This window comes from Eumetopias jubatus, unplaced genomic scaffold (genome assembly GCF_037043125.1).
Source record: "Eumetopias jubatus isolate StellerSeaLion01/CBP00866 unplaced genomic scaffold, mEumJub1_p1.0 scaffold_5, whole genome shotgun sequence".
NCBI lineage: Eukaryota > Metazoa > Chordata > Mammalia > Carnivora > Otariidae > Eumetopias > Eumetopias jubatus.
Genome location: NW_028274811.1, coordinates 59,203,427 through 59,222,406, shown reverse-complemented (window position 1 = coordinate 59,222,406; position 18,980 = coordinate 59,203,427). Strand labels below are relative to the sequence as shown.

General features: G+C 37.4%; 1 protein-coding gene across 1 annotated transcript in view; it reads right to left on the bottom strand.

Annotated features, from left to right (window-relative positions):
* SCAMP1 (secretory carrier membrane protein 1) overlaps positions 1-18,980 on the bottom strand; it is a 113,918-nt gene that overhangs the window by 9,544 nt on the left and 85,394 nt on the right. The window contains exons 7-8 of the mRNA XM_028114567.2: positions 18,197-18,298; positions 8,167-8,284 (exon numbers count right to left, since the gene is read on the bottom strand). Of these exons, the coding sequence (XP_027970368.1) occupies positions 8,167-8,284; positions 18,197-18,298 (220 nt within the window). The remainder of the gene's footprint in view (positions 1-8,166; positions 8,285-18,196; positions 18,299-18,980) is intronic.

Here is an 18,980-nt window from a genome sequence, read left to right as displayed (position 1 = left end):
AGAGCCCAGAAATAAACTCATTCTTACATGGTTACTTAATCTGTGACAAAGGAGGCAAGAATATATAGTGGGGAAAAGACAGTGTTTTCAGTAAATGGTGTTGGGAAAACTGACAGCTACATGCAACAGAATGAAACTGGATCACTTTCACCATATATAAAAATAAATTCAAAATGGATTAAAATCCCTAATATAAGACCTGAAGCCATAAAACTCCTAAAGGAAAACACAGGTAGTAAACTCTTGGACATTAATCTTAGCAATATTTTTTTGGATATGTCTCCTTAGCCAAGTGCAACAAAAACAAAAATAAACAAATGGGACTACATCAAACTAAAAAGCTTTTTTCCAGTGAAGGAAACCATCAACAAAATGAAAAGGCACTATCTACTGAATGGGAGAAGATATGTGCAAATAATACAAATGATAAGAGACAATATCCAAAATATATAATCAATATAACTCAAAAAAATAAAAAAAACAATCCAATTAAAAAATGGGCAGAAGAACCTGAATAGACATTTTCCCAAAGACAACATACAAATAGCCAACAGCTATGTGAAAAGATGCTCAATATCACTAATCATCAAATGCAAATCAAAACCACAATGAGATACCAGCTCACACCAGTCACAATGGCTATCCTCAAAAAGACAAGAAATAACAAGTGTTGGCAAAAATGTGGGGAAAAGGGAACCTTCCTGCACTGTTGGTGGGCATGTAAATTGGTATAGCAACTATGGAAAAGGTCATGGAGAATTCCTCAAAACACTAAAAATAGAAGTACCATATGATACAGGCATTCCACTTCTGGTTATTTACCCAAGGAAAACAAAACACTAATTGGAAAAGATGTATGAATGCCTATGGTTGTTGTAGTATTATTTACAATACCCAAGATATAGAAGAAATCTAAGTATCTTATGCTGATAAATGAATGGATAAAGAAGGTGTGTGTGTGTGTGTATGTGTGTGTGTATATACACACACAATGCAATATTACTCGGCCAAAAGAAGAATGAGATCTTGTCACTTTCAACATGGGTGGACCTAGAAGGTATTACGCTAAGTGAAATAAGTCAGAGAAAGACAAATACTATATGATTTCACCTACATGCAGAATCTAAAAAACAAATGAGCAAACAACAAAAAAACAGAAAGAGACTCATAAATACAGAGTACAAAATGATGGTTGCTGGGGGGGGAGGGGTATTGGAAGGGGTCGTACAGAAGTGAAGAGTGAAGGGATGGAAAAAATAGGTGAAGGGGATTAACAGGTACAAACTTCCAGTTACAAAATAAATCATAGGGATGTAAAGTACAGCATAGGATATATAGTCAATAATTTTGTGTAACCTTTTATGGCGACAGATGATAACTACTTATCATGGAAAGTATTTCATCATGTTTATTTATTTTTTTTAAGAGAGAGAGAACATGCATGTGCACGTGAGCAGGGGGAGGGGTGGAGGGAGAGGGAGAGAACCTTAAGTAGGCATCACACCCAGCTCAGAGCCCAAAGCTTACCAAACTTACCAAGGGCTGGGTGTAGGGAGAGCTATTGCTGTATGACTGCAGAGCGCTGCTTGGCATGATAAAAAGTCTTCAAAATAATGGTTACAGTTATATAACATTGTGAATGTAATTAATGCCACTGAATTGTACACTTAAATATGATTAAAATGGCAAATTTTGTATTATATATCTCATCACAATTTGAAAAAATAAGGTAATATCAAAAACCATGAATTGTACATTTTAAATGGGTAAAGTTAAATGATCGCTCAACATGATTTGTTAAAAATAATAAAGATTATTTAGATAAAATATCATATGTATAGCATTATAAATATTAGCAGAGCCAACAAATTTGAACATGCCTAAGTAAAGATGATTTTCAATAATTTAGACATATCAATCTTGACTTGGGATCTATTAAGATCAGAAAAGAATAACAAAATAAAAAGAGGGGGCAATCAGAAAAAAGTGAACATACTAAGGATACCACTCGAGGACAGGATATAAACAACTTGCTCAGAGTGCCAATTTTTCTAGGGATTCAAAAGTATTACTGTGCCTACTGTGTGTCCCTTGGATGAAGATAACAAGCATGTGGACCTGCATTTTAATAGGCAATGTAAATCATCTGAAATTGATTCACCATCAGGAAAAATGAGTGTTGGATGATTCAGAGAAAGAGACAGAAAGACAAAAGAAGTATACCTATTTGTGACTATTAAAAAAAGTATAGTAAAATTATCAGCATTCTGTCCTAGATCCAAAGAAAGAGGGAGTGAACAATAGCAGTGCTTTCAAAGAAAATGAAAGCATCACTTTGAATCTAAGAGGACTATTATTTACATGTATTTACATGCAATGTGTTTACAAAGCATTTACTATAAAACACCAACTTAACGAATCAATGAGACTTGTCATTATTCTGGATCATATACCTAAATTCTAAAGACTCACACAAAAGTATTTTCAGAATGGATATACTGACATTTAAAAAAAATTTCAAGCATTTAGGGAAACTTGTTTTTTTTTTTAAAGTGAAATAAGTTTTTTCTTTCTTTTTTTAAAGATTTGAGAGAAAGCGTGACCAAGAGAGAGAAAGAGAGAGAGAGTACGGGCAGGGGCAGAGAGAGAAGCAGACTCCCTGCTGAGCAGGGACCCTGTGATTATGACCCAAACCGAAGGCAGTAATGGACTGAACCACCCAGGCCCCCTTGAAATAAATTTTTTCTAAAATTCTTTTGAAATGCTTAAAAAAAATCAGTTAATTACTTTATTAATGTGAACACAAATGTCTATGAACAGTTTCTTAAATTTCATCAGAAAAATCATTCAAAAGTCCCCAAAGGAATACAAATTATGTATCATCTATTTATTTATCTCTTCCATACTAAGTTATTCTGGCTCTTACACCAATTAAAAGAAGGAAATTTTTGAATTCCCCTGGTATGATCCACTGAAAATACCTCCTCCTTAGTCCAAAACTATTACTTAATTCTATTTGTTTACTATGGAAAGAAGACCTTTTTTAAAAAAATACCTTTTAGAAACAATCTAAGTGAAAGTTTAAGAAATCTATCTGTGAAAGGTAAGGTAAATCTCCCTGCTCCCTGTTCCCTTATCTGTGAAGAGACAGATATTCCTACATTTCAATTTTTTCAAATTTCAATTATAAAATGACACTAGGAGAAAACAAAGGTACTATAACACTCATACTGGGCACTTTATACAGCAATTATTACTTACTCCAATTATGCAAGGCCAAATCAGAATGCCAAAAGAATTCTCAAAATTGTATTCATTATAATTGAAATAAATATATACCACCAAGCATGTTTAGCTGGGGCTGGAGACAAGAATAGTCTAACAAAATGCAACAATTCTAGAGTCAAATAGTGTGCATTGGGAACTTCTGGAGGGCATTAACTGTTTATGAAGAGCCTGACCCCTAGTGGTTAGCAACTATGGCTACATACATACAGAGGAAACAGCCAGTATGCTTTCAGCTGTTTGTTGGGCGTTTTTACTGGATCTCAATTTCTATCAAAAGTAAGAGAAATAGGAGCACCTGGGTGGCTCAGTCAGTTAAGCGTCTGCCTTCGGCTCAGGTCATGATCTCAGGGTCCTGGGATGGAGCCCCACTTCGGGTTCCCTGCTCAGCAACCTGCTTCTCCCTCTGCCCTTTCCCCTGCTTGTACACTCTCTCTCTCTCTCAAATAAACAAAATCCTTAAAAAGAGAGAGAGAGAGAGAAATCCTTGCCACTACAAGTATGAAATCTGAGCTCAAATTATATTTTAGCTTATATTATCCTCATTTATTGTACTTCATAAAATCATACAGAAAATCATCTCATCTAAATTCCTATTTCATTAGAATATGAGATTCAGAGAAGTTCAGGGACTTATATTGCACTGACCGACAGTGAACACGTATAAAAGGAGTTAACTGGCAAGTTCTTCAACTATGAGGTAAAAAAAGGTCAACCAAAAGAAAGTATGCTGCACAACTCCCATATTAATACATTTAGTTGGGAAGCAGTCACAGTTCTTTCGAATGCCTGGCATACAATCAGCACAGCTCTAAAACTTTTCCTTTAATGGGTTGGATCTTAAAGAATTGTGTCCCTAGGGGAAAAGCTGCAGGTCAAAGACTTTAGAGTGCTGCACACAGCAGTTACACAGCTGTAGAATAAACACTTTCTCCTTCACTCTGACCGGATTAATCATCTGTGCCACATATGCACCATCACCACTGGTTAAAATCCCCCACATTCTTTCCTCAGCAGATCTGCAGTGTGTTCTACCCTCATCTCACTACCATACCCACTTTCTGGGCTTCATTTACATCAAGAAGTTGTTACTTCCCAAGTCTAGAAATCCAGCCTAAAGCTCTTTCTTTTGCTCCCAACTTATACATCCAAAAGCCTACTGTGTATTTATACTTTGGTGCTCCAGCATTATTTTAAACTCTCTGGATTCAAAGTTGAAAACAACCTGATGCCCATATAGCTTCTCTCTCTCTCCATATATACATATATATGGAGATATATATGGAGATACACATATATATTATATATATTTATATATATATTTATGTACATATGTATGTATGTAGGCTCCATGCCCTGTGAGCTCATACATAGTGCAGTACTTGACACATGACACATGCTCATAAATGGTTAACAAATGAATGGAATCTGCAGCATACCACAAAACCCTCCACTGTACTCTAAACTTATTACATTTCTAGTTTTATAAAGCACCCCCAATGATACATATAGAATAATTAAAGAAATGTCCAAAGAGATGTTGTCATGGTCAGGTTTCTTTGGCTAGGCTATAGTCTTTGGTTATCAATCAAACACTAATCTAGGTGTTGCTGCGAAGGTATTTTGTGCACGTGATTATTAATCAGCTGACTTTAAGAAAATGAGTGGTTCTGAGTTATATGGGTAGGCCTGATCCAGTTAGTTGAAAGGCTTTAAGAACAGAACTGATGTTTCTCTGAGGAAGAAGAAATCCCATCTATGACTGGAACTTCAGCTTCCGCTTGAGATTTTCTGACCCTCCCTGACTGCCTGCCTGATGGATTTTAGACGAACCTAAGCCCCCACAACCACATAAGCCAATTCCTTTCAATAAATCTCTTCATTCTGTTTCTCTGATACAACACTGACTGACACAGGCATCTACTAAATAAAGGTAGACACTAAACCAGACCCTGTATATAAACTGATAAAGGGGTCAAGAAGACCAGAAAAAAATAGTTAATTTTAATTGAGAAAGCCCTGTGCTGTGCAACTTATGTTCCCTGTTTCACTTAACCCTCACCCTAACACTCTGGAAGTAGTTATTATTCCCATTCCTTCCTTCATTCAACAAATACTTTCAGTGCCTATCACATGGGAATCACTGCCAGTCACTGTTCCAGATGTAAGAAATACAACCTCAAAAAAACCAGACTAGGTCTCTGCTCTCATGGAGCTTAGAGTACAGGTGATGACACTGAACCTCTGTGGTTACAGAAGCCTGCCTCAGCTCACAAAGCGCTAAGTCAAGGCACCAGAATTTCAACCTGAGTGTATGGTTCCAAAGCTCTTGCTCTTCTAATTCATTCCAATGCTAAAAGACATGTTCACCCAGACGAACTTTAACAAGCTGGGTACCCAGAATATAAGGTATATAAAGTGGCTTGTGCCCAGATGCTGCAGTGAGTAATACCTACAGTAAGTTCCCCAAGAAAACAGAGGATGACCTAATCCTGGAGACAGGAGTAATGAGAAAGATTCTGTGAAAGAGGCATGAAGATCTTGAAAGAACACTCATAGGTCTTCAACTGGCATAGAAGATGAAGCAACCCAGGAGTCAAGAGGCCTAGCATGAACAAAAACCGGGACAAAGGAACATATGTGATATATATGAAGAAACTTAGAAATACAGTTTGACTAGAGGAGAAAGTCTGGATCCAGGAGCAGTAAAAGGTCAGTACTAGCCCTACTTCCCTTAACCACCAAAATCCCATTCCCAACCGAGTCCACTTCAAAAATCTTCAGAGTGCTGGGTTTGGGGTTTTTTTTTAGATTAACATAGTAACTACACACAAAACGGACTGAAGGAAGTTGGGAGTGTGAGTGATTTGCAAAAAAATTCTGGGCTAGCTGAGGCTGGGAATGGAGAGGAAGAAAAAAATGAAAAAGATTCTAAGAAAATATCTAGGAAAGTGACTTAAGAAGTAACAAAAACACTGACAAAAGCAGTCAAAGTGCTGAAATAAATTTAAATGGAATCATGAGAAAATACTTAGCATCACCAAATTTATTGTAGGGACTTAATAAATGTTCCTCTTTTAAAAATAGCTTCCCTTAGAGGGGAGGGGGGTGGGGGATGGGTTAGCCTGTTGATGGGTATAAAAAGAAAAGAAATAAAAGAAATAAAAATAAAAACAGCTTCCCTGAGATAAAATTTGCATAATCAACAATTTACCCTCTTAAAGTGTAGAATTCAATGCGGTTTAGTACACAACACTATAGTGTTGTGAATATATCATCTATAATCTAATTTTCATCACCACAAAAAGAAATTTCATGACCATAAGCAATCCTTCTCTGCCCTATTCCTGGTCAAAAACAACCAGCAATCTATTTTCTATCTCTAGAGATTTGCCTGTTTTGGACACTTCATATAAATGAAATCATATAATATGTGGTCTTACTAAATGTTTCTTGACTATGAATCTGAACTTCTGGAGGAAGAGTTAGTTCTGAGAAGGAATTGATGAGTCACTGACGCATTACTGTAAGATGATGATACTGTCCAACTGGAGACCTAAACACTCAGCCGATCAAGCAAGTACATTATTATGAAAAGCATTATGTCTTCCAACTCCAAGATTCTAGAGCACCCACGACAGAGAAGAGAAGGAACTCAAAAAATGGGAGAGATTGAAATCTCCAAGGAAAAAGATTATATAGCACAAAGAGGAGAACTGATTTCATTTAAGAAGACCTGTACTTAGGAGCTGGACAAAGAAATGAAGAAGAAAGAACAACCTCAAAGGCAGGAGAATCAGAACACAATTACAAAGACTGAGGAAGAGGGGCCACCTGTAGTACAGAAGACTGCAGAGTTCAAGGAAAAAGGTAACTGCAAAAAGGCTACAGAATTTAGTAACTTTGGGAAGCTGAGTTTTGATAGTACATGTGTGTAGTACAGAAAAGAAGTAAAAGCTTTTAAGAGAAAAAATGAGTAGCAAAATATGGGCAGAAAGAACACAGCCTAGTCTTCAGAGTTCTGACAATAAAAGGCAAATGCACAAGAATAATATTTCAGGAGTGCCAAGTGTTCTTAAATATAAAGTACAGTTATTTCTAAGTATTCCTTGTACATTTTTACCAGACAGGGAAAAAATAAAGAAAAAACTGTTCTAAGGAATTATCTTCTTTAAAGGAAGACCCATCAAAAGTCTTTATCATCTTAAAACACAGGGGTTATTCCCAGGGTTTCTATATCATGTAGAATCTACATGTTTGAACACATGTAGAATATGAAAAATATGTATCTGAGACACAGTAAAACTTTATATAAACAAATAAAACCATTGATTTCTCTCTCCCCCTATGTAATGATTTTGTTAAGGCTAAGAAAACAGCCATGGGAATTTCATACGAGAAGTACAGCTAAGATAACTGGGCAGTCACTAAAAACAAATTCACGTTATAACCCAGTCCAAACCTGTCACCAGCTTACTTTATTTTCCTAATTTCATGTCTTTCAATTTTAAATACAAACAAAATGCACATTCCACACAAATTTACTTCTATGTATTAATCAGGCTAATATGCTTTATATTAAAAAAAGAAATTAGAAAAATATTTTTAATTCCAAAATTTTTTATATGAGGTTGACTCTTCATCAAAGAAACCTTGAGCTAACAGGATTTTAAGATACTTCCTTTTTACAGGAAGTTAAAAATGTGATGAAGTTTTCTTTATGCTTAACTTATAATTGTAAAAGGTAATCGTAAGAGAGCACATATGCTCAAGATGAACAACAAAACAGCTTGAGGGTACAATGAATTGAAAGTAAAATGGGAAGATGGGAACTGAACATAAGATTAAGTATAAAAATTTACAGATGTACAAATCACTTACCTTTTTAAACATAACTAGCGAGATGACCGCTGATGCTGTGAAAAGTGCTGCTATGATTATCATCATAATTCCAACAGGAATACTTTGGTTGAGGCCAGTAAGGGATGAAATCCAACCACTGAGAAGTAATTTTAAAAAAAGTATAATTAGACAAGTAAGTGAATGCATGCTTTTAAAAAAAAATAACATAGTAACCAATACATATTCAGCACTTATAAGCCAGGCAATATTCAAGATCTTCATATTAACTCACTTAATTTTCACAATTTCATAAGACAGATACTGTTTTAAATCTCTATTTTGCAGATAAGCGTAAGTCAGAGATATTCACTAACTTGCTCAAAGTCACACAGCTAATAAATGGTATAGTCTGAATTCAAATCCAACAATGAGTACCAGAGCCTTAAGTGTGTACCACCACATTTTACTTTTTTTTTTCAGCACACGAACTCATTATTACCTTCAATTCTTTTTAAATTCTGCTTAATTATGGAAGAAAATATTTGCAAACTGTATATCCAACCAACAATTAGCACTGAGAATATATGAAGAACTTTCAAAGTTCAACAGTTAGAAAAAAATTCCATTAGAAAATGGGCAAAAGGGGGAGGAGCAAGATGGCGAAGGAGTAGGAGACCTAAATTTCGTCGTCCCAGGAATTCAGCTAGATAGGGAACAAACCACTCTGAACACCTACAAACTCAATAAGACATCAAAGAAAAGAAGAGCAGCAACTCTCTGAACAGAAAAGCAACCACTTTCTGGAAGGTAGGACGTACGGAGAAGTGAAGCCAAGGCGATATTTGAGAAGACAGACGGAGGGGTAGGGGGCCTCCGTCAGCTGCTACTGGCAAGTGATAGAGCAGCAGAGCACAAAATCGGAACCTGTAGAAGTCAGCTCCGCTGAGGGGTCGCTCCACTGGCTGAGCAGGGTGTGGGGGGTGGAACCTTCGCTTGGGACAGTGTGGTCTCAGGACCCTCGGGGTCACAGAAAGACCGGGGGTGCCTCAGTGTGGCAGAGCTCCCAGGTATCAGAGCGGAGAAGCCGGGTGCAGAGACGGAGCCGAGGGGTTGCCATACACCGTGATCCGAGGCACAGTCAGGCCACTGCTCCTCCAGCAGGGACCCAACATGCGGCACACCGGGGAGACTCCCCTTCCGCCCCCGGGGAGGAGCGGCGCGGGAGCCCACCGTAGGGATCTGCTAGGTTTGGAGACTCCACACAGGGTCGGGTGCCAGTGACAGAAATGCTTGGTCACAGGCCCCGTGAGCATGGAGTGCGGCCGGAGACCAGGGAGACGAAGTGATTGACTGCTTTTCTCTGGGGGCTCACGAGGAGTGGGGCCCCAAGTTCTGGGCTCCTCTGGGGCAGAGACTGGGAGGCTGCCATTTTCACTCTCGTCCTCCAAAGCTGTAGGGAAAGCTTGCAGGGAACAAAAGCTCCCGAGAGCAAACCCCAGATTACTTAGCCCGGCCCCCGGCAAGGAGGGCAATTCTGCCTCCGGCAAAGACATTTGGGAACCACAGCAACAGGCGCCTCCCCCAGAAGATCAGCAAGAACAGCCAGCCAAGACCAAGTTTACTGATCAATGAGAATGGGAAAACGCCAGCACCAGGGGACTACTACACATAGAATTCATGGCTCTTTTCCCCTATACTTTAGTCTTTCAAAGTTAAATTTTTTAATTTTTTTTCTATTTTTTTTAATTTTTCTTTTTCCCTTTTTCAACCAACATCTTATCAATCCCTTTTCTTTAAAAATCTTTTTTATTTTTCATTTTTAGAGTCATATTTTATCCCTTCATTGTAGTTAACCCTATTTTTGGTGTATATACATAAGTTGTTCTCACTTTAAAATTTTGGGATACAGTTTATTCTAACAGACCAAAATATACCCTAAATCTCTAGTGCATGGCTTTTTTCTAGTCTCCTATCTAAACACATTCTCCCCCCCTTTTTTTTAAATTTTTCTTCTTTCTTTTTTCAACCAACTTATCAATTCCTTTTATAAAATCTTTTATAATTTTCATCTTTACAATCATTCTATCCCTTCATTGTATTTATCCTTATTTTTGTACATATATACATTTTTCTTTCTTTAAAATTTTGGGAGGCAGTTTTTTCTAATAGACCAAAATATGCCCAAAATCTAGTGTGTGGCACTGATCTATTCACCAGCCTAATCATATTTGATCATATTCTTTTTTTTTTCTTTTTCTTTTTTCTTTCTTTCCCTTTCTTTCCCCCTGGTTTCAGGTTGCTTTTGATTTGTTTAGCGTAAATTGTTCTGGGGTCACTGTTACCCTGTTAGCATTTTGTTCTCTCATTCATCTGTTCTCCTCTGGACAAAATGACAAGACGGAAAAACTCACCTCAAAAAAAAGAACAAGAGGCAGTACTGACTGCCAGGGATCTAATCAATACGGACATTAGTAAGATGTCAGAACCAGAGCTCAGAATGACGATTATAAAGATACTAGGTGGGCTTGAAGAAAGGATGGAAGATACTAGAGAAACCCTTTCTGGAGAAATAAAAGCACGAAAATCTAACCAAGTTGAAATCAAAAAGGCTATTAATGAGGTGTAATAAAAAATGGAGGCTCTAACTGCTAGGATAAATGAGGCAGAAGAGAGAATTAGTGATACAGAAGACCAAATGATGGAGAATAAAGAAGCTGAGAAAAAGAGAGATAAACAACCACTGGATCACGAGGGCAGAATTTGAGAGGTAAGTGATACCATAAAACGAAACAATATTAGAACAATTGGGATCCCAGAAGAAGAAGAGAGAGGAGCAGAAAGTATACTGGAGCAAATTATAGCAGAGAACTTCCCTAATTTGGGGAAGGAAACAGGCATCAAAATCCAGGAGGCACAGAGAATGCCCCTCAAAATCAATAAAAATAGGTCAACACCCCGACATCTAATGGTAAAACTTACAAGTCTCAGAGACAAAGAGAAAATCCTGAAAGCAGCTCAGGACAAGAGGTCTGTAACCTACAATGTTAGAAACATTAGACTGGCAACAGACCTATCCACAGAGACTTGGCAGGCTAGAAAGGACTGGCATGATATATTTAGAGGACTAAACAAGAAAAATATGCAGCCAAGAATACTATATCCAGCTAGGCTGTCATTGAAAATTGAAGGAGAGATAAACAGCTTCCAGGACAAACAAGAACTAAAAGAATTTGCAAACACGAAACTAGCCCTACAAGAAATATTGAAAGGGGTACTCTAAGCAAAGAGACAGCCTAAAAGTAACATAGACCAGAAAGGAATAGAGACAGTATACAGTAAAAGTCACCTTACAGGCAATAGAATGGCACTAAATTCATATCTTTGTAAATGGGCTAAATGTCCCAATCAAAAGACACAGGTATCAGATTGGATAAAGAAAACAAGACCCACTGATATGCTGTCTGCAAGAGACTCATTTTAGACCCAAAGACACCTCGATTGAAAGTGAGGGGGTGGAAAACCATTTACCATGCTGATGGACACCAAAAGAAAGCTGGCGTGGCAATGCTTTATCAGACAAATTAGATTTTAAACCAAAGTCTGTAATAAGAGATGAGGAAGGACACTATATCCTACTTAAAGGGTCTACCCAACAAGAAGATCTAACAATTATAAACATCTATGCCCCTAATATGGCAGCAGCCAGTTATATAAGCCAGTTAATAACAAAATCAAAGAAAGACATCGACAACAATACAGTAATAGTAGGGGACTTTAACACCCATCTCACTGAAATGGACAGATCATCTAAGCAAACGATCAACAAAGAAATAAAGACTTTTTTTTTTAAAGATTTTATTTATTTATTTGACAGAGAGAGGGAGAAAGAGCACAAGTAGGCAGAGAGGCTGGCTGAGGGAGAGGGAGAAGCAGGCTCTCCACTGAGCAGGGAGCCCGATGTGGGGCTCGATCCCAGGACCCTGGGATCATGACCTGAGTCGAAGGCAGACGCTTAATGACTGAGCCACCCAGGCGCCCCAGAAATAAAGACTTTAAATGACACCCTGGACCAAATGGACTTCACAGACATATTCAGAACATTCCATCCCAAAGCAACAGAATACACATTCTTCTCTAATGCCCACGGAACATTCTCTAGAACAGATCACATCCTAGCTCACAAATCAGGTCTCAACTGGTACCAAAAGATTGGGATCATTCCCTGCATATTTTCAGACCACAAATGCTTTGAAACTAGAACTCAATCACAAGAGGAAAGTCAGAAAGAACTCAAATACATGGAGGCTAAAGAGCATCCTACTAAAGAATGAATGGGTCAACCAGGAAATTAAAGAAGAATTAAAAAAATTCATGGAAACCAATGAAAATGAAAACACAACTGCTCAAAATCTTTGGGATGCAGCAAAGGTGGTCCTAAGAGGAAACTATATAGCAATACAAACCTTTCTCAAGAAACAAGAAAGGTTTCAAATACACAACCTAACCCTACACCTATAGGAGCTTGAGAAAGAACAGCAAATAAAGCCTAAACCCAGCAGAAGAGAAATAATAAAGATCAGAGCAGAAATCAATGAAACAGAAACCAAAAGAACAGTAGAACAGATCAACAAAACTAGGAGCTGCTTCTCTGAAAGAATAAGATTGATGAACCCCTGGCCAGACTTATCAAAAAGAAGAGAAAGGACCCAAATAAATAAAACCATGAATGAAAGAGGAGAGATCACAACCAACACAAAGAAATACAAACAATTATAAGAACATATTATGAGCAACTCTATGCCAGCAAATTAGATAATCTGGAAGAAATAGATGCATTCCTAGAGATGTATCAACTACCGAAACTGAACCAGGAAGAAATAGAAAACCTGAACAGACCTATAACCACTAAGGAAATTGAAGTAGTCATCAAAAATATCCCAACAAACAAAAGCCCAGGGCTAGATGGCTTCCCAGGGGAATTCTACCAAACATTTCAAGAAGAATTAATACCTATTCTCCTGAAACTGTTCCAAAAAATAGAAATGGAAGGAAAACTTCCAAACTCATTTTATGAGGCAGCATTACCTTGATCCCCAAACCAAAGACCCTATCAAAAAGAACTACAGACCAATATCCCTGATGAATAAGATGCCAAAATTCTCACCAAAATACTAGCCAATAGAATCCAACAGTACATCAAAAGGATTATTCACCACAACCAAGTGGGACGTATTCATGGGCTGCAAGGTTGGTTCAACATCCACAAATCAATCAATGGGATATAATACATTAATAAAAGAACAAGAACCATATGATCCTCTCAATAGATGCAGAAAAAGCATATGACAAAGTACAGCATTCTTTCTTGATTAAAAAAACTCTTCACAGTGTAGGGATAGAGTGTACATACCTCAATATCATAAAAGCTATCTATGAAAAACCCACAGCAAATATCATTCTCCATGGGGAAAAACTGAGAGCTTTTCCCCTAAGGTCAGGAACAAGGCAGGGATGTCCACTATCACCACTGCTATTCAACACAGTAGTAGAAGTCCAAGCCTCAGCAATCAGAGAACAAAAAGAAATAAAAGGCATCCGAATTGGCAAAGAAGAAGTGAAACTCTTTTTGCAGATGATATGATACTTTATGTGGAAAACCCAACAGACTCCACACCGAAACTGCTAGAACTCATACAGGAATTCAGTAAAGTGGCAGGATATAAAATCAATGCACAGAAATCAGTTTCATTCCTATACACCAACAACAAGACAGAAGAAGAGAAATTAAGGAGTCGATCCCATTTACAATTGCACCCAAAACCATAAGATACCTAGAAATAAATCTAACCAAAGAGGCAAAGAATCTGTACTCAGAAAACTATAAAATACTCATGAAAGAAACTGAGGAAGACACAAAGAAATGGAAAAACATTCCATGCTCATGGATTGGAAGAACAAACATTGTGAAGATGTCAATGCTACCTAGAGCAATCTACACATTTAATGCAATCCCTATCAAAATACCATTCACTTTTTTCAAAGAAATGGAACAAATAATCCTAAAATTTGTATGGAACCAGAAAAGACCCCGAATAGCCAGAGGAATGTTGGAAAAGAATAGCAAAGCTGGTGGCATCACAATTCCGGACTTCCAGCTCTATCACAAAGCTGTCATCATCAAGACAGTAATGGTACTGGCACAAAAACAGACACATAGATCAATGGAACAGAACAGAGAGCCCAGAAATGGACCCTCAACTCTATGGTCAACTAATCTTCGACAAAGCAGGAAACAATGTCCAATGGAAAAAAGTCTCTTCAACAAATGGTGTTGGGAAAATTGGACAGCCACATGCAAAAGAATGAAACTGGGCCATTTCCTTACATCACACACAAAAATAGACTCAAAATGGATTAAAGACCTAAATGTGAGACAGGAGTCCATCAAAATCCTAGAGGAGAACACAGGTAGCAACCTCTTTGACCTCAGCTGTGGCAACTTCTTCCTAGAAACATCGCCAAAGGCAAGGGAAGCAAGAGCAAAAATGAACTATTGGGACTTCATCAAGATAAAAAGCTTTTGCAAAGCAAGGGAAACAGTCAACAAAACCAAAAGACAACTGACAGAATAGGAGAAGATATTTGCAAATGACATATCAGATAAAGGGCTAGTATCCAAAATCTATAAAGAACTTATCAAACTCAACACCCAAAGAACAAAGAATCCAATCAAGAAATGGGCAGAAGACATGAACAGACATTTTTCCAAAGAAGACATCCAAATGGCCAACAGACACATGAAAAAGTGCTCAACATCGCTCGGCATCAGGGAAATCCAAATCAAAACCTCAATGAGATACCACCTCACACCAGTCAGCTAAAATTAACAAGTCAGGAAACGACAGATGTTGGCGAGGATGCAGAGAAAGGGGGACCCTCCTACACTGTTGGTGGGAATGCAAGCTGGTGCAGCCACTCTGGAAAAGAGTATGGAAGTTCTTCAAAAAGTTGATAATAGAGCTACCATATGACGACCCAGCAACTGCACTACTGGGTATTTACCCCAAAGATACAAATGTAGGGATCTTGAAGGGGTACGTGCACCCCAATGTTTATAGCAGCAATGTCCACAATAGCCAAACTATGGAAAGAGCCAAGATGTCCATCGACAGATGAATGGATGAAGAAGATGTAGTGTATATATACAATGGAACATTATGCAGCCATCCAAAAAAAAAAAAAAACCCACAAAATCTTGCCATTTGCAACAACGTGGATGGAAGTAGAGGGTATTGTGCTGAGCGAAATAAGTCAATCAGAGAAAGACATGTATCATATGATCTCACTGATATGAGGAATTCTTAATCTCAGGAAACAAACTCAGGGTTGCTGGAGTGGTGGGGGGTGGGAGGGATGGGGTGGCTGGGTGACAGACACTGGGGAGGGTATGTGCTATGGTGAGTGTTGTGAATTGTGTAAGACTAATGAATCATGGACCTGTACCTCTGAAACAAATAATACATTATATGTTAAAAAAAAGAGAGAGAGAGAGAGAGATAGTAGGAAGGGAAAAATGAAGCGGGGGGGGAGTCAGAGGGGGAGACGAACCATGAGAGACTATGGACTCCAAGAAACAAACAGAGTTCTAGAGGGTAGGGGGTGAGGGATGGATTAGCCTGGTGATGGGTATTTTTTTTTTTTTAACATTTTACTTATTTATTTATTTATTTGACAGAGAGACACACAGCAAGAGAGGGAACACAAGCAGGGGTAGTGAGAGAGGGAGAAGCAGGCTTTCCACTGAGAAGGGAGGCCGATGCGGGGCTTGATCCCAGGATCCTGGGATCATGACCTGAGCTGAAGGCAGACACTTAACGACTGAGCCACCCAGGCACCCCTGGTGATGGGTATTAAAGAGGGTATTGAATGGAGTACTGGGTGTTATATGCAAACAATGAATCATGGAACACTACAGCAACAACTAATGATGTAATGTATGGTGATTAACGTAACAAAATAAAATTTAAAAAAATTTAAAAAAAACAAAATGGGCAAAAGACATGAAAAGATGTTTCAAGAGACTATAAAGAAGCAAATAATCACATGAAAAGATGTTCAACATCTTGAGTCACTGGAGAAATACAACTTAAAACCTCGGTGAGCTATCACTATACATCTATCAGAATAGCTAAAACTTTAAAAAGTGACAACACCAATGCTGGTCAGGACGTGGAGGCTGAGTTACTCATACATTGTTGGTGGAATGCAACCCGGCAGAGCCATTCTGAAAAACAGTCTGTTAGTTTCTTAAAAATGACTAAACATGCAATTTCCATATGAACCAACAATTATACTCTTTGGTATTTATCACAAAGAAGTGAAAATGGATGTTCACGAATGTTTACAGAGGCTAAGCCTAAAACTAGGAACAGTCCAGAGTCCTTCAACTGGTGAATGATTAAACTGTAGTACATCCACGGTTTTACTCAGGAATAAAAACGAACAAACTACTGATACACCCAACGACCTAGAAGAATCTCCGGAGAACTATGCCAAGCACAGAAAGACAAAAGTTACATACCCTATGATACCACATATATAACATTCTTGAAATAACAATATAATAGAAATGATGAACAGATTAGTGACTGCTGGGGTTAAGAAGGAAATGAGGGCAGAAGGGAAGTGAATGTGCTCTAAAAGGGCAACATGGGAGATCCTCTGGTGATGGAAATGTTCTTTATCTTTACTCTATCAATGTCAAAATCCTGGTTTTGACATGACACCATGTTTTTGCAAGATGTTACCAATGGAAAAAACTGGGTAAACAGTATTATTTCTTATAACTATGTGAATCTGCAATTATCTCAAAATAAATAAAAATTTTTAATTTTTTAAAAATCTGCTGAATCACATGAGGTCTAGATATCTTAAAACACATCATCCTATACGCCCCCTCACTAGCAGTCTACTGTCCTATGTGGCCACTACACAATGTTATGCTCAATTTTAACACTTTTTTCTAAATTTGTGCTAAAAAGCAAAAGAAATTACTTCAATTTCATAAGAATAAAAAAAACGTGCTGTTAACATAAGCAGTATATTTTTAAATTAAACATTTAAAACATTTCCTTTCCCTCATATGCCAAAGACTAAATACACTATTTGAAATGATAATGTATGGTTTTTTTAAGAACTGATTTAAAGTATCCATATAAATTCTCTGCATGTATGCATGACCATTAAGGGATCCACAAAGCTACCTATAGTTGTCTGACTGCCAGTCTCCACTCTGATTCAGAATGAGCACACTAAATTTAAGTCCTCAATATACTCTAGTTACAGCCTTAGTTTTTGTAAACACTGCAGCAAAGTTGCCTTGTACATACTTTTGCTTATAAGAATTCAACAGTATGCAACTCAATTATAATAGAAGAGAGGGAGGGATAATTTTAGAGATGTGTACTCTTCCACCCACCATTTCATTCAAGGAATGTTTGCTCCAAAGTGTATGAAGAGCCATACCCATCTGCCATTTTCTCCTAGCCTGAGTCTAAATAATTTAGTTTCAGTTTCTGAGGGTCTCCCACAGAGTGAGCATTGCAGTGATCCCATTTTTCAAAGATAAGTGTCCATGTGCATATGTGTGTATTTGTGTGTGTATGGAAATATATGTCTCTCTACCTAAAATAGTGCTTTACACATAATAGATATCCTTTTCCTTAAAGTCCTAGAAGTTCTTTTCTCTCCCTTCCATAATCTTTGGCCCAGGTATTTGACCCCTCCTCAGTATCCTTTTTACTCTTCCTCTTGGTGCCCGTTATATACACATTTTTAAACTAGATATAATATGCTGTTTTTAAAAAATAGCAAGATAATTTTCAGTAGAATCGTTTGCCCAAAGGTTATATGCCTTTGACATTTTTTAAATTGCATTTTTTACTATTTTTACATTTGTTTACTTTTGCTAATCTGGCTTTTCTATGTTAACTATTTTTAGGAAGCCAAAATTATGTAGAGATACTAGATAAACAGATTAAAACTGGAGTAATTAAAGTAAATGACTTACCAGTTGCCCCAATTATGAAATCCTGCAGCTTGGAGTACATGAACAGCAAACTGACAAATATAGACGAAGAAGAATACAAAGAATCTGAATGAACTGTCACTCCTTTAAAAAAAAGGGGGGGGAGAAAGAAGAGTAAAGTGTCATTTTTCTCAATACCTTTATATTCACAATTCACATGAAGAAAGACATTCAAACACTGAGAAATAAAAATACCACTGGCAACTACTTAAGGCTACCAAGACAATGTATGTGAACCCTTTTTCCAGATACTCAATGACATTTTAACTCATTTTTTGTCCTTTCACTTTTCAACTGTATCACAAACATCTTGGCAAAAAAGTTTTTGTTCCCTTTTAAATTATTAAAGAGTTTCGTGGAATTTAATTAACATACAATAAACTGCAACTATTTTAAATACAAATTTGATAAGGTCTGACATGTATATACCCATGCATCTATTTCAATCAAAATAGTAAGCATTTCCCAAAAGTCTCCTTGTGAACCTTGATAATCCCTCCCTCTTCATCGCACCCACTGCTTTCTGTCACTACAGTTTTCATATTTTAGAATTTCAAATAAATGAGATCATACAACATATACTTTGCTTTCTTTCACTCAGCACAATTATTTTGAGATTCACTCATTTTGTTGCACGTACCAAGAGTTCATTCCTTTTCACTGAGTAGTAGTTCACTGTACAGATATACCACGTTTGTCAACTCACTCACCTACTGATAGACTTTTAGGTAGTTTCTAGTTTTTTACTATTACAAATAAAGGTGCT